The sequence below is a fragment of the Strongylocentrotus purpuratus genome, unplaced genomic scaffold (genome assembly GCF_000002235.5).
Source record: "Strongylocentrotus purpuratus isolate Spur 01 unplaced genomic scaffold, Spur_5.0 spur5_contig_861, whole genome shotgun sequence".
In the NCBI taxonomy this organism is placed as follows: domain Eukaryota; kingdom Metazoa; phylum Echinodermata; class Echinoidea; order Camarodonta; family Strongylocentrotidae; genus Strongylocentrotus; species Strongylocentrotus purpuratus.
Window position 1 is genome coordinate 629,042 of NW_022145570.1, and position 13,441 is coordinate 642,482.

The 13,441-nt window shown below is 37.4% G+C and overlaps 1 protein-coding gene across 4 annotated transcripts in view; it reads left to right on the forward strand.

Annotated features, from left to right (window-relative positions):
- LOC575057 (ubiquitin carboxyl-terminal hydrolase 7) overlaps window positions 1–13,441 on the forward strand; it is a 50,720-nt gene that overhangs the window by 22,929 nt on the left and 14,350 nt on the right. For 3 of the 4 annotated variants that reach the window (XM_030998815.1, XM_030998831.1, XM_030998838.1), the window contains exons 11-24: window positions 412–492; window positions 1,171–1,261; window positions 2,017–2,099; window positions 2,708–2,817; window positions 3,345–3,498; window positions 4,249–4,393; window positions 5,960–6,047; window positions 6,463–6,594; window positions 7,554–7,716; window positions 8,478–8,577; window positions 9,286–9,378; window positions 9,871–9,938; window positions 11,837–11,937; window positions 12,667–12,888. In XM_030998815.1, coding sequence (XP_030854675.1) covers window positions 412–492; window positions 1,171–1,261; window positions 2,017–2,099; window positions 2,708–2,817; window positions 3,345–3,498; window positions 4,249–4,393; window positions 5,960–6,047; window positions 6,463–6,594; window positions 7,554–7,716; window positions 8,478–8,577; window positions 9,286–9,378; window positions 9,871–9,938; window positions 11,837–11,937; window positions 12,667–12,888 — 1,631 coding nt within the window. Of the gene's footprint in view, window positions 1–411; window positions 493–1,170; window positions 1,262–2,016; window positions 2,100–2,707; window positions 2,818–3,344; window positions 3,499–4,248; window positions 4,394–5,959; window positions 6,048–6,462; window positions 6,595–7,553; window positions 7,717–7,851; window positions 7,889–8,477; window positions 8,578–9,285; window positions 9,379–9,870; window positions 9,939–11,836; window positions 11,938–12,666; window positions 12,889–13,441 lie in introns of all 4 variants that reach the window. The other variant, XM_030998822.1, reaches the window with a different exon arrangement.

The window sequence follows — 13,441 nt, forward strand, 5'->3', positions numbered from 1 at the left end:
AGGAAATGAATTTTTAGACACATTAAATCTTCACACAAGTCATTGCAATGACAACATGATGTGTCAGAGAGAGAGAGAAAGAGAAGGAGATGAAGAGCTAGGGGGGGGGGGGGTGGTGGTCGAAAGGGAGAGCAAAGGAGCTGAAGAGTCGTGAAAATGGGGAAATTGAGAAAGAGAATGACACCAAAAAAAAGCTAACAAGAGTAAACTAGACCATAGAAGTTTTTGGATTGTGTATTTGAATGTTTAGATATTACATAACCTTTAAAGAGGTGCTCAGAGTGCAATGCTTTATTCTGCTGTTTCTTTAAAAACTAGTTTACAATTAACATCACACATTTGAGATCAAACTACATTGCCTTCGTCAGTTATACATCGATTATTAAATGTTTGTTCTCATTTGTTGCATAGCTCCTGGATAACATCGAGAGCAAAATGAAGAGTACAGTCGTCGAAGGAATCATTCCAAAACTCTTTGAAGGCAAAATGATTGTAAGTATTCATTTCAAGTGCCCTCTTGATTTTAATTTCTCCTAAAATTGTGATTAGCACGCTCTTCAGCAAGGAGGTGAATGCATGAAGAAGCCAGTTCATAGTTGCAGTCTGAGCATGAGCAAATAAAGGTCATTGCAGACCAAAGTGAAATACACAGAGACAAAATACTGGATACATGCTCATGAAAGTTATGTAATCATTATTCATTTATGCACAAGCTGTGCACTCCATGATACACAGGTGGAAATATTCTTTGAAAAGAGGACACAAAGGCTATATGTAGCACCTCCATCGCTGTAGAAGTGATTATTTAAAAATGTTCAAAGTGGGACCTCTTCATGTTTTGAAGATCTGTGGATATTCAGGGTCATTTGGGAGATGTGCTAACCGTGAACTGGTCTATTAGACTTTTCAACTTCATGTGGAAATATGCCAATAAGAAATCATGACTAATTGATGATAAAAGAGAGGAGGAAAAATAATCATTCCAAACACTGGCTAAGTGTGTGTGTGTTTTTCTTTTTTTCTTTTTCCCGCACCATTAAAATTGTAATCACTTCATCAACATTTAGCTGTGTAATTCTAATTATTCTATATGTAAATTATATACATTTAGCAAGGTTTTGCACTGGCTTTATTACATTTGCTATCATTTCTTCTTCTGTCTTCTTGCAGTCATACATCAAGTGTAAGTACATCACATACGAGTCAGGGAGAACTGAGCCATTCTATGACATACAGCTCAATATCAAAGGCAAGAAAAATGGTAAGTAAGACTCTTTACCTGGATGCTGTAATGATGTTAGCAGCAAGTAGGCATCCGGGACCTGTTTCACCAAGCCATTTTTCAATGACAAATGACAAAAATTAGTGGCAAATCTGCTGATAACCAATCAGAAGCAAGGATTTCCCTAGCTTATAACAACAACTGTCATTTTCCACGGATAACAAGTTTTGTGAAATGGGGCCCTGGTGTTGTGTTGAAAAATAGTGGATAGAAACTAATTATGAAGCAGTATGTCTATATTCTTTGTCTCTTCCAAACTCATAAGCAACTTGTGCAAATCTATCCCTTTGAAAGCATATTTGATGAATGTCTGCCCTATAACAACAATAGAGTCTCTCTATTTTGGTCTTCTTGTCATTAGTCTTTCATAATGATTGATGTCAAATGTAGATCAAAAATCTAATTCTCCTTGTCAGACAAGACTACCTTGTCACATAAGCTTTTCATCATTATACAATCATAAACCTCACTAAACTTGGAAGGTGACACTAGAAGAAGATTTGAGAGCATCTGTCCCCCCCCCTCCCCCCTCCCCCCTCCCAAGTGGATGCCAAAGACTGGAAGGCTTAGACCTAGAGACAGGTCATGGAAATGAAACGTCCGACCCCACGGCGCGGGAAAAAACAGCCGCTTAAGGATGATGATGAACTTATGGCTAAAATATGATTGCTCTTGTACAAATGAATTTTATTTCACTTAATTTTCTATATGTCTCATGTAATTCATCTTTTTAGTACATGAATCCTTCAAAGACTACATTGCCACGGAAACGATGGATGGGGAGAACAAGTACGATGCAGGGGAACACGGCATGCAGGTAAGAACAAAAAAATCATTCCACTCCTCAAATCTGAATTATTTTCTAGGAATGTTTCTACCATAAAAAAACAAGTAACACTAACCGTTATAAGCTACTGAAATCATTGCATTTGATTGGCTGAGAGCGAATTCGTCTTAGAATTCTAGCACTTGTTATTGATATCAAGTTGTATGAAATGGTACCAGGAATAGCTTATAATCTAAAGGCCAAGTTTATTTCAACTGTTAGTGCTTTAATATGAATCAAACTCTTTATTGATTTGTAATCCAGTTTGCTTCATATCTGTAACCCTCTTCTTTTTTTTTTATTAGTGTGAATAAAGCAGTGGATTAATATCATTCCTTTAGATTTGAATATGAATGAAACCATGTATTGATCTAAAGAAAAAAAACATTGAATTGAAAATTGTTTAAATATGTGAACGGTACCATGTATTAATGATGAGGACAATTCACATTGTCTAATCCTGTCCTCTTTTCCTTAACATTAAGTGGAGGATTTTAACAGTGAGTGGAATGTTTTAATTATATGTGAATGGAACCATGTATTAAGGTATGAGACCATTCACATTGTCTAATCCTGTCCCGTGTTTCTTCACATAATAGGAGGCAGAGAAAGGAGTGATCTTCACCAAGTTTCCACCGGTCTTACACTTGCAGCTGATGAGGTTTCAGTACGATCCACAAACAGACTCCAATGTCAAAATCAACGACAGGTAAAAGAGCAGCAAAAGAAAGAGTTACACAGAGACTGCAGAAAGAGTGATTTTTAACTCAGCAGAGCTATACAACAAAATAAAAAAAACATGCTCTAGAGAATAAATCTTTTATACTATTGCCTCCAGGGAAATTAGATCTCTTCTATAGATGAATTTAAAATCATCGGTGCATGAAAGAGCATATTGTATCCTAGTATCAAGTAAGGAGGGCATTAAGTATTTGTGTGTGTTATTATCCTTTTGCGTGTGACTTTTATTTGTGTATTTGGGAATTTACATTGGATGTTTATGACTTGCAGCTGAAATTTACTATCTAAAAAAGGATGGATGAATGAATCTGATGACCAGGGATGTGATGATATCTGTAACACGCTTAGAGAGGCGATTCTGTATTGAGGGCTATATAAATCCAGATTTATTATAATTATATATACTTTAATAAAGAGTTAATGCCCTTCTATACAGATGAAGCATCTCTAAAGGTATACAAAATAATCTTCTGTAATGGGTTTGCCACTGTTTAGATACGAGTTTCCTTTCAAGTTGAACCTGGACACCTTCATGAAGGAGGAGGAGGAGACTTCTGCCGACTACACGCTGCATTCTGTGCTGGTTCACAGTGGGGATAACCATGGCGGGCATTATGTGGGCTTCATCAACCCCAAAGGAGACGGCAAGGTCAGTAGAAAAGAGAAAAATACTTAAAGAGAAGGTTGAGTTCTGGGAAGAGATATAAAAATAATTGTGAGTGTTATTATTGTATTATGCAAGTGTGGTAGAACATCAGATAAAAAATGTTCCCTGAAAAGCATGGCTTTTCAAATGCGTTCATATTCTAAATATGGCATGTAACAGCATTACAATCTGTCTCGATTTTGTTTGTGTAGTCCCATACATCTTTTTGTGTACAGGGCTTGTAACTTTACCAAGACTGGGCCATATTTCATAATTTTGATGATTCCAGAACCTTACAGTACTTATATGCTAGATGATCAACCTTTTCTGATCGACTCCACACTGTTTATTTAACAATGCTATCGCATGACCAGAACTCAACTTTGTCTTTAAATAATATTGGATGGCTTTGAGTGTGATACAAAAATACATTGTCATAGCAAGAACAATGTATTCTTGTATCACATAAAAACAAAGCCATATAATATTATTGTCTGTATCAGGCTGACTAGCGAAATAACAAAATTTGATTGACCTCTGTAAATATGGCTCTGTATTTGTGTGATATCGATATCGATAATTGAAGTTCCTGGATGACTGAACAATATTGATCAGTCATCGTGGTACTGCGCTAAAGATATTAAATACACCATATTATTATTATTATTATACACTGAAGCATGTAATGTATCATCTCAGCACCTTTAGAAAAACTGATAACATGATGACATTTTCTGTCTTCCCTGTCTGCAGTGGTGTAAATTTGATGATGACGTCGTCTCCCGGTGTACCAAAATGGAAGCAATAGACAACAACTTTGGTGGTCACGACGAGGACATCTCAGTCAGGAACTGTACAAATGCATACATGTTGGTCTACATACGGGATAGCTGTATGAGTAAGTATACAAATAATACACAGCAGTGAGGGCATTAGTAAGAATTTCCCACAGAATGTACCTTTGGAACAGTCTAACATGCCCGAGGCGATAGTCCAGGGTGTTAGGACTGTTTCAAAGGTACGGAGTGTCAGTAATTTTTGTAATGCCCGAACAAAATGACGAGTATTATTTGTTTTATAAAATGATGTTTTATAACATGATTTTACTAAAGACCGGTCATATGTATTTACTAATGACCGGTCATTAGTCCGGTCATTAGTAAAATTGCTCGTTAGACAAATAAATGCCTGGTCATGTGGACGCTCTCAACCAATCATTTTAGGATCTGCTTCATCATCTTATAATATCCTTTAGTATTGAAAGACCACTAAAATCACGTTCAGATACGACTTGTCAAAACTGTGGTGTTGTTTTTTGTTTAGATGACGTGAAGATGACGCTTCACATTTCTGTATCCTTAAACACTGAGCTCAGTGAACGTGCATAAGTCCTTTGTTGCACGCAGTTGCCATTCAATTAAATGTAACAAAAAAAATGAGGCAGCTTCTTTTTTTTTTTGGGGGGGGGGGGTGGGTGGTGGGGTTTAACGCACCATATCTGAACGTGCCTTTAAAGAATAGGTTTCATTGTCATTTACAGTGAAGTGCACACAATTCTTATCAACTTACATTATCAATCAGAGTGAGATTTGTACGCATTATGTTTTCGGGTTGTCCGTCCGTATGTACGTCCCGTTCTCGTGATCGCGTTATCTCAAGAACCGATTGATTGATTCCCGCCAAACTTGGGTCATGTATGTACCTTACAGAGCCAATGGACTGATTAGATTGGGGGGTCTCAAGGTCAAAAGTCAAAGGTCTCATGCAAAAATAGCTCGTGATCGCGTTATCTCAAGAACCAATTGATGGATTACCGCCAAACTTAGGTCATGTATGTAACTTGGAGAGCTAATAAGCGGATTAGATTTTGGGGTCACGAGGTCGAAGGTCAAAGGTCACAGGGCTCATCATGTATGCAAATATAGCTTGTGATCGCATTATCTCAAGAACTGATTGATGGATTCCTGTCATAACTGAGGTCATGTATGTATCTTGCTGAGCCAATGAACTGATTAGATTTGGGGGTAACAAGGTCAAAGTTCACAGGGCTTATTATGTATGCACAAATAGCTTGTGATCGCATTATCATGAGAACCAATCGACAGAATACTATCAAACTCAAGACATGTATATGTATCTCGCAGAGCCAATGAACTGATTAGATTTTAGGGTGGCTCATTATGTATGCCTATAAATAGCTTGTGAATGCATTATCCTTAAAACCGACAGATGGATTGCAATCAAACTTGAGTTTTAAAAATTATTTCTGTTTTGGTTTGTAAAATTGCTTTCTGGCGGATTGATCATTTTCGACTGCGCGCAGTCAAAGTTCCATCTCGTTTTTTTAGATGCCACTTCGGCAACAAAAGCAGAACTTCTAAGGTTACCTGATCAATACCACAAGCTAGGTCAGTTTTGAAAGAACCATTTATAACTTTGAAAATGTATTTTCTTACCTCTTTAGGTCGGGATATTTTAGATGAAGTTGTCATGAAGGACGTCCAGGAAGATCATATTCCAGAGACGCTCAAGAGGAGGTTACAAGAAGAAAAGTAAGTGACAGGAATATACTTACCGCTCGATCAATCTGTCTTATTTACTGGGTGTAAGCCAGAAATATGTTTAAACAATAGGAATATACTTGTGTAATTCTTGAAATAAACCACCCACTTTCATCTATGGATTATTCAATTCAATTCAATTCATTCAAATCAATTCATTGAAGAGATTTTGTAAAATAATAAAAAAAACTCCCTTTCAATGTTTCTTTTCTTACCCTCTCCATCTTCCCCTTTCTCTATCTCTCTCTCTCTGTCTCTCTTACTCTCTTTCTCTATCCATCTCTATTTCTCGTCCTCTTTCTTATCCTCTTTCTTTCCATATCTCTCCTTTAAACTGATATATATTTTCACTTTTTTCCTCCTTGATTTCATTTTTTTGTAACGTTGTTCGTCTTTCATTTTACAGGAAATTAGAAGCACAAAGGAGAAAAGAGAGGACAGAGGCGCACCTGTACATGACCATTCAAGTGGTCGCAGAAGACCAGTTCTACGGTCACCAAGGCAACGACCTCTTTGACTTCGACAGAATACGATTCAAGTAAGTCTGGCGTCCACGATCTGCATGCCTTTGGTGAATTAATCAATCGGTGTAAAAATCCTGAACCTTGTAGTTTGAGGTAATAGACCAGTTCACGGTTAGCACATTACTGCAATGACCCCAAATATCCACAAATCTTAAAAACATGAAGAGGTCCCACCTTTTACATTTAGAAATAGTCACTCCTGCAGCGATGGAGGTGCTATATAAATAGCCTTTGTTTCCCCTTTTCAAAGAATACTTTCACCTGTGTATCATGGAGTGCGCTGGATGTGCATGAATGAATAATGTTACATAACTCTCATGAGCAGTATCCAGTATTTCGTCTCCATGTATTTCAAAATTTGTTCTGCAATGACCTTTATCTGCTCATGCTCAGACTGCAACTGTGAACTGGCCTATTTAATTAAGAACCCCTGATGAAGAGTGTTGTATGGTGTCCATGAAATTTTACATGAGTATGGATAACATCAATGATTAGGCCTACAAAAAAAAGATGTTGTATTGCCCTTTAGGTCCCATAACATGGGTCAGTCGGTCAGAAATCTTTTTTTTTTCTCCCTCTTTGGGCTGAAATTTCTCAGTTTTGAATGCTTTAATACTCATTGTTGTTATTCATTAAAAAAAAATAAAAAATTAAACGTTACATTTTTTTTTTAATGACGACCGTAGATTTCAAGATTTTTGGGTCGGTCCCAAAGGGCAATACAACATCTTTTTATTTTAGGCATTCTCTGCATGTGCATTCCAAATCGGTGTGGTCTACTCAAAAGATACTTTTACCAACATTTAAAGAGTATCTAAAAGAGTAATATTTAAAGCTTAAATTATGAATGTAGTGCATCTGTATCGAATCATATTATTCAGAGCAAAATTCAAACCAAGTGTGTCACAAAAAAAATATTTTGAACAAGTCTAAACTTTAAAACTATTTTCCATCCCATGCTTTCTATTTACAGAGAGTTCAAGATAATGAAGTCAGCCAGCCTTGGGGACGGGCTAGATGTGTTGTCTCAGTCAATGGGCTACCGTATCGATCAGATCAGGATCTGGCCCTTCTCACAGCGGACCAATCACACCTACAGGCCAACGTTACTAGAGAATGATGACCCGGTCAAACAGGTATAATGTCGCAGGATTTGATCCCCAGAATACCCAACCACATAAATTAATCTAGTCCTAATCTTAACCCTAAACCTACCCTCCTGATTGGATCAGGATCTGGCCCTTCTCAAAATGGACCAATCACACGTACAGACCCACGTTACTAGAGAATGATGACCCGGTCAAACCGGTATAGTGTTGCCCTGCTCGTTTCATTCAAGAAAAATGAGGATCTTAGTGAGATTGAATTGACATGAATATACTTGACTTTCAGTAGTTTTTATTGAGAAATAAACAATTGAGGTGATAGTCAGTCATGATGTGCATTTCAAAAAGGACTAATCATCATCATTGTGGTTATGGTCATCACCTGTTTTCCTCCTCCCTCCATCCTCCACCCTTTTCCTCCTCTCCCTTCTCCTACTCTTCTTCCTCCTTCTCCCTCCTCCCCTCCCTCCTCCCTCCATCCTCTTTCCTCCTTTTTCCTCCTCACCCTCTTTTTCCTCTCCCTCTTCTTCCTCCTCCCTCCTCCACCCTCCCTGTACTCCCTCCTCCTACCTCCATCCTCCCCTACTTCCTCTTTTCCACCTCCCTTTTCCTTCTCTCCCTCTCCTATCTCCTCCAGCCTCCTACTTTTCTTCTTCCTCCTCCAACCTTCTCCCTTTCCCTCCTCCTTCACCCTCCTCCTCCTCCTCTCTCTCCTCCTCTCTTTCCTCCTCCTAATCATCACCATTATCATCATCATCATTATTACTTCTTTACTTTTCTTTTGATCCTAGATGAATGAAGTAGCAGACGGAGACAGTGTATGGACAGTGTTCCTTGAAACGCAAGATCCTGAAGCACCGCAAGTCTGTCTGCCATCATTCGACAGAGAGAGTGAGTGTACACTTGACATTTATTGCTGTTCTGTTTGATGTTGGTGGTTGTGTTAAAGACCACCTGTACTAGTTTGGCTAGGAGGGATTAGACCACTCAGGAAGGTCACTGACAGGTGGCTATCTCATCACCTCAGCTCTCGATTAACACGAGAAAAAGAGGATCATGGGGGACCAATGGTCACCGATTAGGCATTGTTTTCTATATAGAGGGAGCAAATAGTACAGTGGGCCTTTAAGTGTTAATTTTACATAAATGCAGTAACGGGTGGGGAAAGTGTGTGGACATTATTCCCTAAGACGCAAGATCCCGAAGTCAGTTTGTCATACGTCATTTGAAAAAGGTCGCTCTTGATATTCCCTCATAATTTAAGAACATGTATGTCTAATAAAAGGCTAAAAGCCTGGTCCAACTTTTGATGCCATGTGTGTGTGTTTAGTCCCATATAACCATGTTTACGTACTCTTCATTTTAATCTTTGTGATTTTCAGTGAGAATGTTTGTCATCTTGGCGATTTGAAAATGATAAATTTTGTAACCTTTACAGTAATGATACTACAAAAAGGGCATAAAAAAGGAGACTTAAAGCCATTTTACTGCCCTGAAGGGATATAGTTTGTATGTTCGTCATTACAAGTCCCAAGTGTCCTAATATTCTCTCAAAGCTTGTGTATCGGTGACATTTATGATTACTTTCATTTTGTTTAGGTGATGTTCTTTTGTTTCTGAAGCTCTACGACCCTAAGACAAAGAGTCTTTCCTACTGTGGGCATGTCTACGTTCCTATCACTACCAAAATACGTAAGTTTCTTCTTTTTAGTTTGTGATAATACTTAAGTTTTCATAATATTTGCATTGGTGTACTTCATGACCCTGTGTCTATACATTAAAGATAAACTAAGTTCTGGTAAAAAAAAGAAAATGAATTCTCACAGAATCTAACAAAACTTATACTGAATTACAAATAAATGTCTTTTGGCAAATAATTTTGGTAGAAAATGTATACTGGCTGAGTAATGAGCGTAGAAAGATAAGGAAATCAAGGTAAGTAGGCCCGACACCATTTGTGTAGTCCCATATACAACTTTCTGTGTACAGTGCTTGTTACTTTACCAAGACTGGGCCATATTTATTATGGTTTTGATGACTCCAGAACCATGCAGTACACACCAATACTTACATGCTACATGATCAACTTTTTCTGATCCATTCCACATCTTTTCTTTCACAATGCAATCGCATGACCAGAACTCAACTTTATCTTTAACATTGTATTCTTTTCATCTTGAACAGAGGCACTTGTTCCACTGATGAATGAGAGGGCAGGCTTTCCGGAGACAACAGAACTCATTTTATATGAGGTAAGGAATATCAGGGAGAAATGGCGATAAAACTAAATGTTGTGATGGGATGGTGTGACTTGCAATGAGGAACTCTTTTCATCTGTTGATTATGCTTGATAGTGAACATCATACAGTCAAACCTGCCTATTAGGGAAACAGGAAAACTAGCCACTGTAGACAGGTGGCCTTACCAGACAGTTTCTACAAGACAGGTTGTACTGCACAGATTTCCTCTTAGAGGGAGACAACATAGGTAACCATTATAGAAAGGGGATCTCTAAGACGAGATTAACTGTATATAATCAGTGATTCTGCTTTTTTACATTTGTATAATGGCTGTGATGCATAAATCATTCAGCAAATTTTAAATCCATCTCTGATAGGATATTTCCAAAATGTATTAAGGTTAGGGTAAACCTCTTCATGCTAATGTTTTTTTTTTTTTTAAGGTAAACTATTTTAACAACCATTCTCAAGCCTTACTGTAGGCATTCAATTCAATTTAATTTTTATTTCATTCAGTTAAAAAGACATAAATTACATATTAAGAACATATTGGACAAGGACATGAAATAAACTGAATAAATTGCAACCTGAAAGGAAACATAATCCTTACATAAAGGTTGTCCCTTTTTGTCTCGCCTGCGTAGCAAAAAGCGAGACATAGGCGCCGCTTTTCTGGTGACGGCGGCGGCGACGGCGACGGCGACGGCGACGGCGACGGCGTCAACATCAAAAACTTAACCTAAGGTTAAGTTTTTGAATTTTTGGTATAATTTTTAAAGTATAAGTTCTTAGTCAATGAAACTTTGACTATAGGGTAATCAAGTATCCCCAATCATGTGAGTAGAATTTCAGATCACAAAGTCAAGGTCAAAGGTCATTTCAGGTCAACAGACTTGGACTATGTTGTAGCATCATCATCGAAAACTTAACCTAAGGTTAAGTTTTTGAATTTTTGATATAATTTTGAAAGTATAAATTCTTAGTCAATAAAACTTGGACTATAGGGTTATCAAGTCTCCCCAATCATGTGAGTAGAATTTCAGGTCACTAAGTTAAGGTCAAAGGCCATTTAAGGTCAACAAACTTAGACTTTGTTGTGGCATCAACATTAAGATTTTCAAAATGCTTCTTCTTCGTTATTTTTCAACCGATTTTGTTTCCGATTGTTTCATATGATAGGGCTAGGAGGGGATTTAAAATTTCTACACAAAATCGTGAAATTCATTCTCTATGCTAATTAGTGCAAATTTATTCGAAATCACAAAAAAGGCTTCTTCTCCTTCATTTCTCGACCGATTTTGATTTGCTTTGCTTTATATCGTAGAGCTAACTTTGGTACACTAAACTTCTACACAGAATTTTGAAATTGTTCTCCATTAATTAATTATGGTAATTTATGCAAATTTATTCCAAAAATAACAAAAATTGCTTCTTTTCCCTCATTTCTTGACCAATTTTGCCTTATCTGGTAGAGCTAAATTTGGAACAATAAACTTCTACACAGAATTGTGAGATTTTGCTCTGTTGATTATTTATGGTACTTTATGCAAATGAAATGAAATTATGTCCCTTCCAGGGCATCAAATTTCTATTTTTTGACCAGTTCAAAAGTGTACCACATAAAATTTACGATATTTGTTGTTGTGAGATGCGGATGAGCGCTACGTCATTGACGTTCTGGTTTATCATATTGAATTGCGTTATGCAGGCGAGACCGCCGAGAGCGTTTCCCTTGTTTATAATAGAAAATATGAAATATATTCATTACTAAACATTATACAATACACAAATCAAGACAACAAACATACATACAAAAAAACAAATAAAATATGTCTTGAATTCAAATGATTATTGCAATTTACCCAAAAGAAATTTCTCATTCTGATCGTTGGTTTGTCTTTCCTACCCAGGAGGTGAAGCCTAACCTGACAGAGAAGATAGAAGACCTGAGTCAACAGATGGACAAGGGTCTAGATGAGCTCATGGATGGTGATATTCTTGTATTCCAAAAGTAAGGAGATATTCTGCTATCTCTTCAAGGCCAACAGGGAGGGTGGGGACGAAATGGTTTTAGCTGAGGATTAAAATGAGTGATGAAAATGTTGCTGATGAGTTTCTGATGGTATAATTAAATCTGTTATTAAATAAACATTTACTTTACTCGTATTAAAGAGAACTGTTGCTGAGCTAGCGAGATGAGCGCCCCTGGAGGGCGTGTGCGCTCTATAAGTTTACACTATTATTGTTATTATTGTTATTGTTAGACCAAACATGTTTGCATATTTCGCTTGCACCTTAGATTCACGAAAGTTTCATGTTTGACATAATTGAGTCACAATTTACACAACACTAAATCAAAATATTTGCAGTTCATGAAATAATCTTGCCATGATAATGGCTTTCCCCTTCACAATTTATGAAATTTTCATGTCTCAAAAGTTTCTGGTTTTACAGAATAAATTCAGATATCAAGAGACTCTCTTATGCTAGGAGGAGTAGAAAAGTCAAAAATTAATTTTCAGTCAAATTTTGTTTTGAATCGATCATGGGACAGTGGTCCTGGAATCTGGAGATATGGGTATGTGAACACATGCCTGGCTGCTGGATTCCTCAGTTGATGCATAAGTAGTTAATTACTTGAGCCTCTCAGACTCTAATTGCAGAGTTGATTGCCTCTATAGCAAAGAAATCTATAAGTATGTGGTACTGGTAATTAATCGTTTCTACTGCTGTATTTCAGGGACGATCCCGATAAGATGCAATATGACCTGCCGACGGCCCGAGACTACTTCCGCGACCTCTTCTGCCGGGAGGAGGTGACCTTCTGTGACAAGTCAAACCCTCGTGACCCGGGCTTCACGCTGGTCCTCTCCAACAAGATGAACTACTTCCAGTTCGCCAAGGCGGTGGCCCAGCATCTAGACACGGACATGATGTTACTTCAGTTCTTCAAGAGTCAAGGGTGAGTCAAACATTTCTTTTATGAATAAGCTCTCATTTTTTTCTTCAGTTGGTGATGGTGATGATGAAGAGGAATGATGAAGAGGAATGATGATTATATTGAGTATCAGTGATAATGAAGAGTGATGAAGGATCAATGAAGGATGTTGAATGGTGATGATGATGGTGATGATGATGATGATGATTATGATGGTGATGGTGATGGCAATGGTGATGATGATGACAATGGTGATGATGATGGTGATGATGGTGATGCTGATAATGGTGATGGTCATCATCGTGACAGAGATGATGATTATATTGAGTATCAGTGATGATGATGAATGATGAAGGATCAATGAGAGATATTGAATGATGGGCGAATGATAATAAAAGTAGTGAAAATGATGGTAGATGATGACGATAAATGATGGATATAATCATAATGACGATGATCATCATTGTGACAGAGATGATGATTATATTGAGTATCAGTGATGATGATGAAGGATCAATGAAGGATCAATGAAGGATGGGTGAATGAAAATAAAGGTAGTGATGATGATGATGGTTGA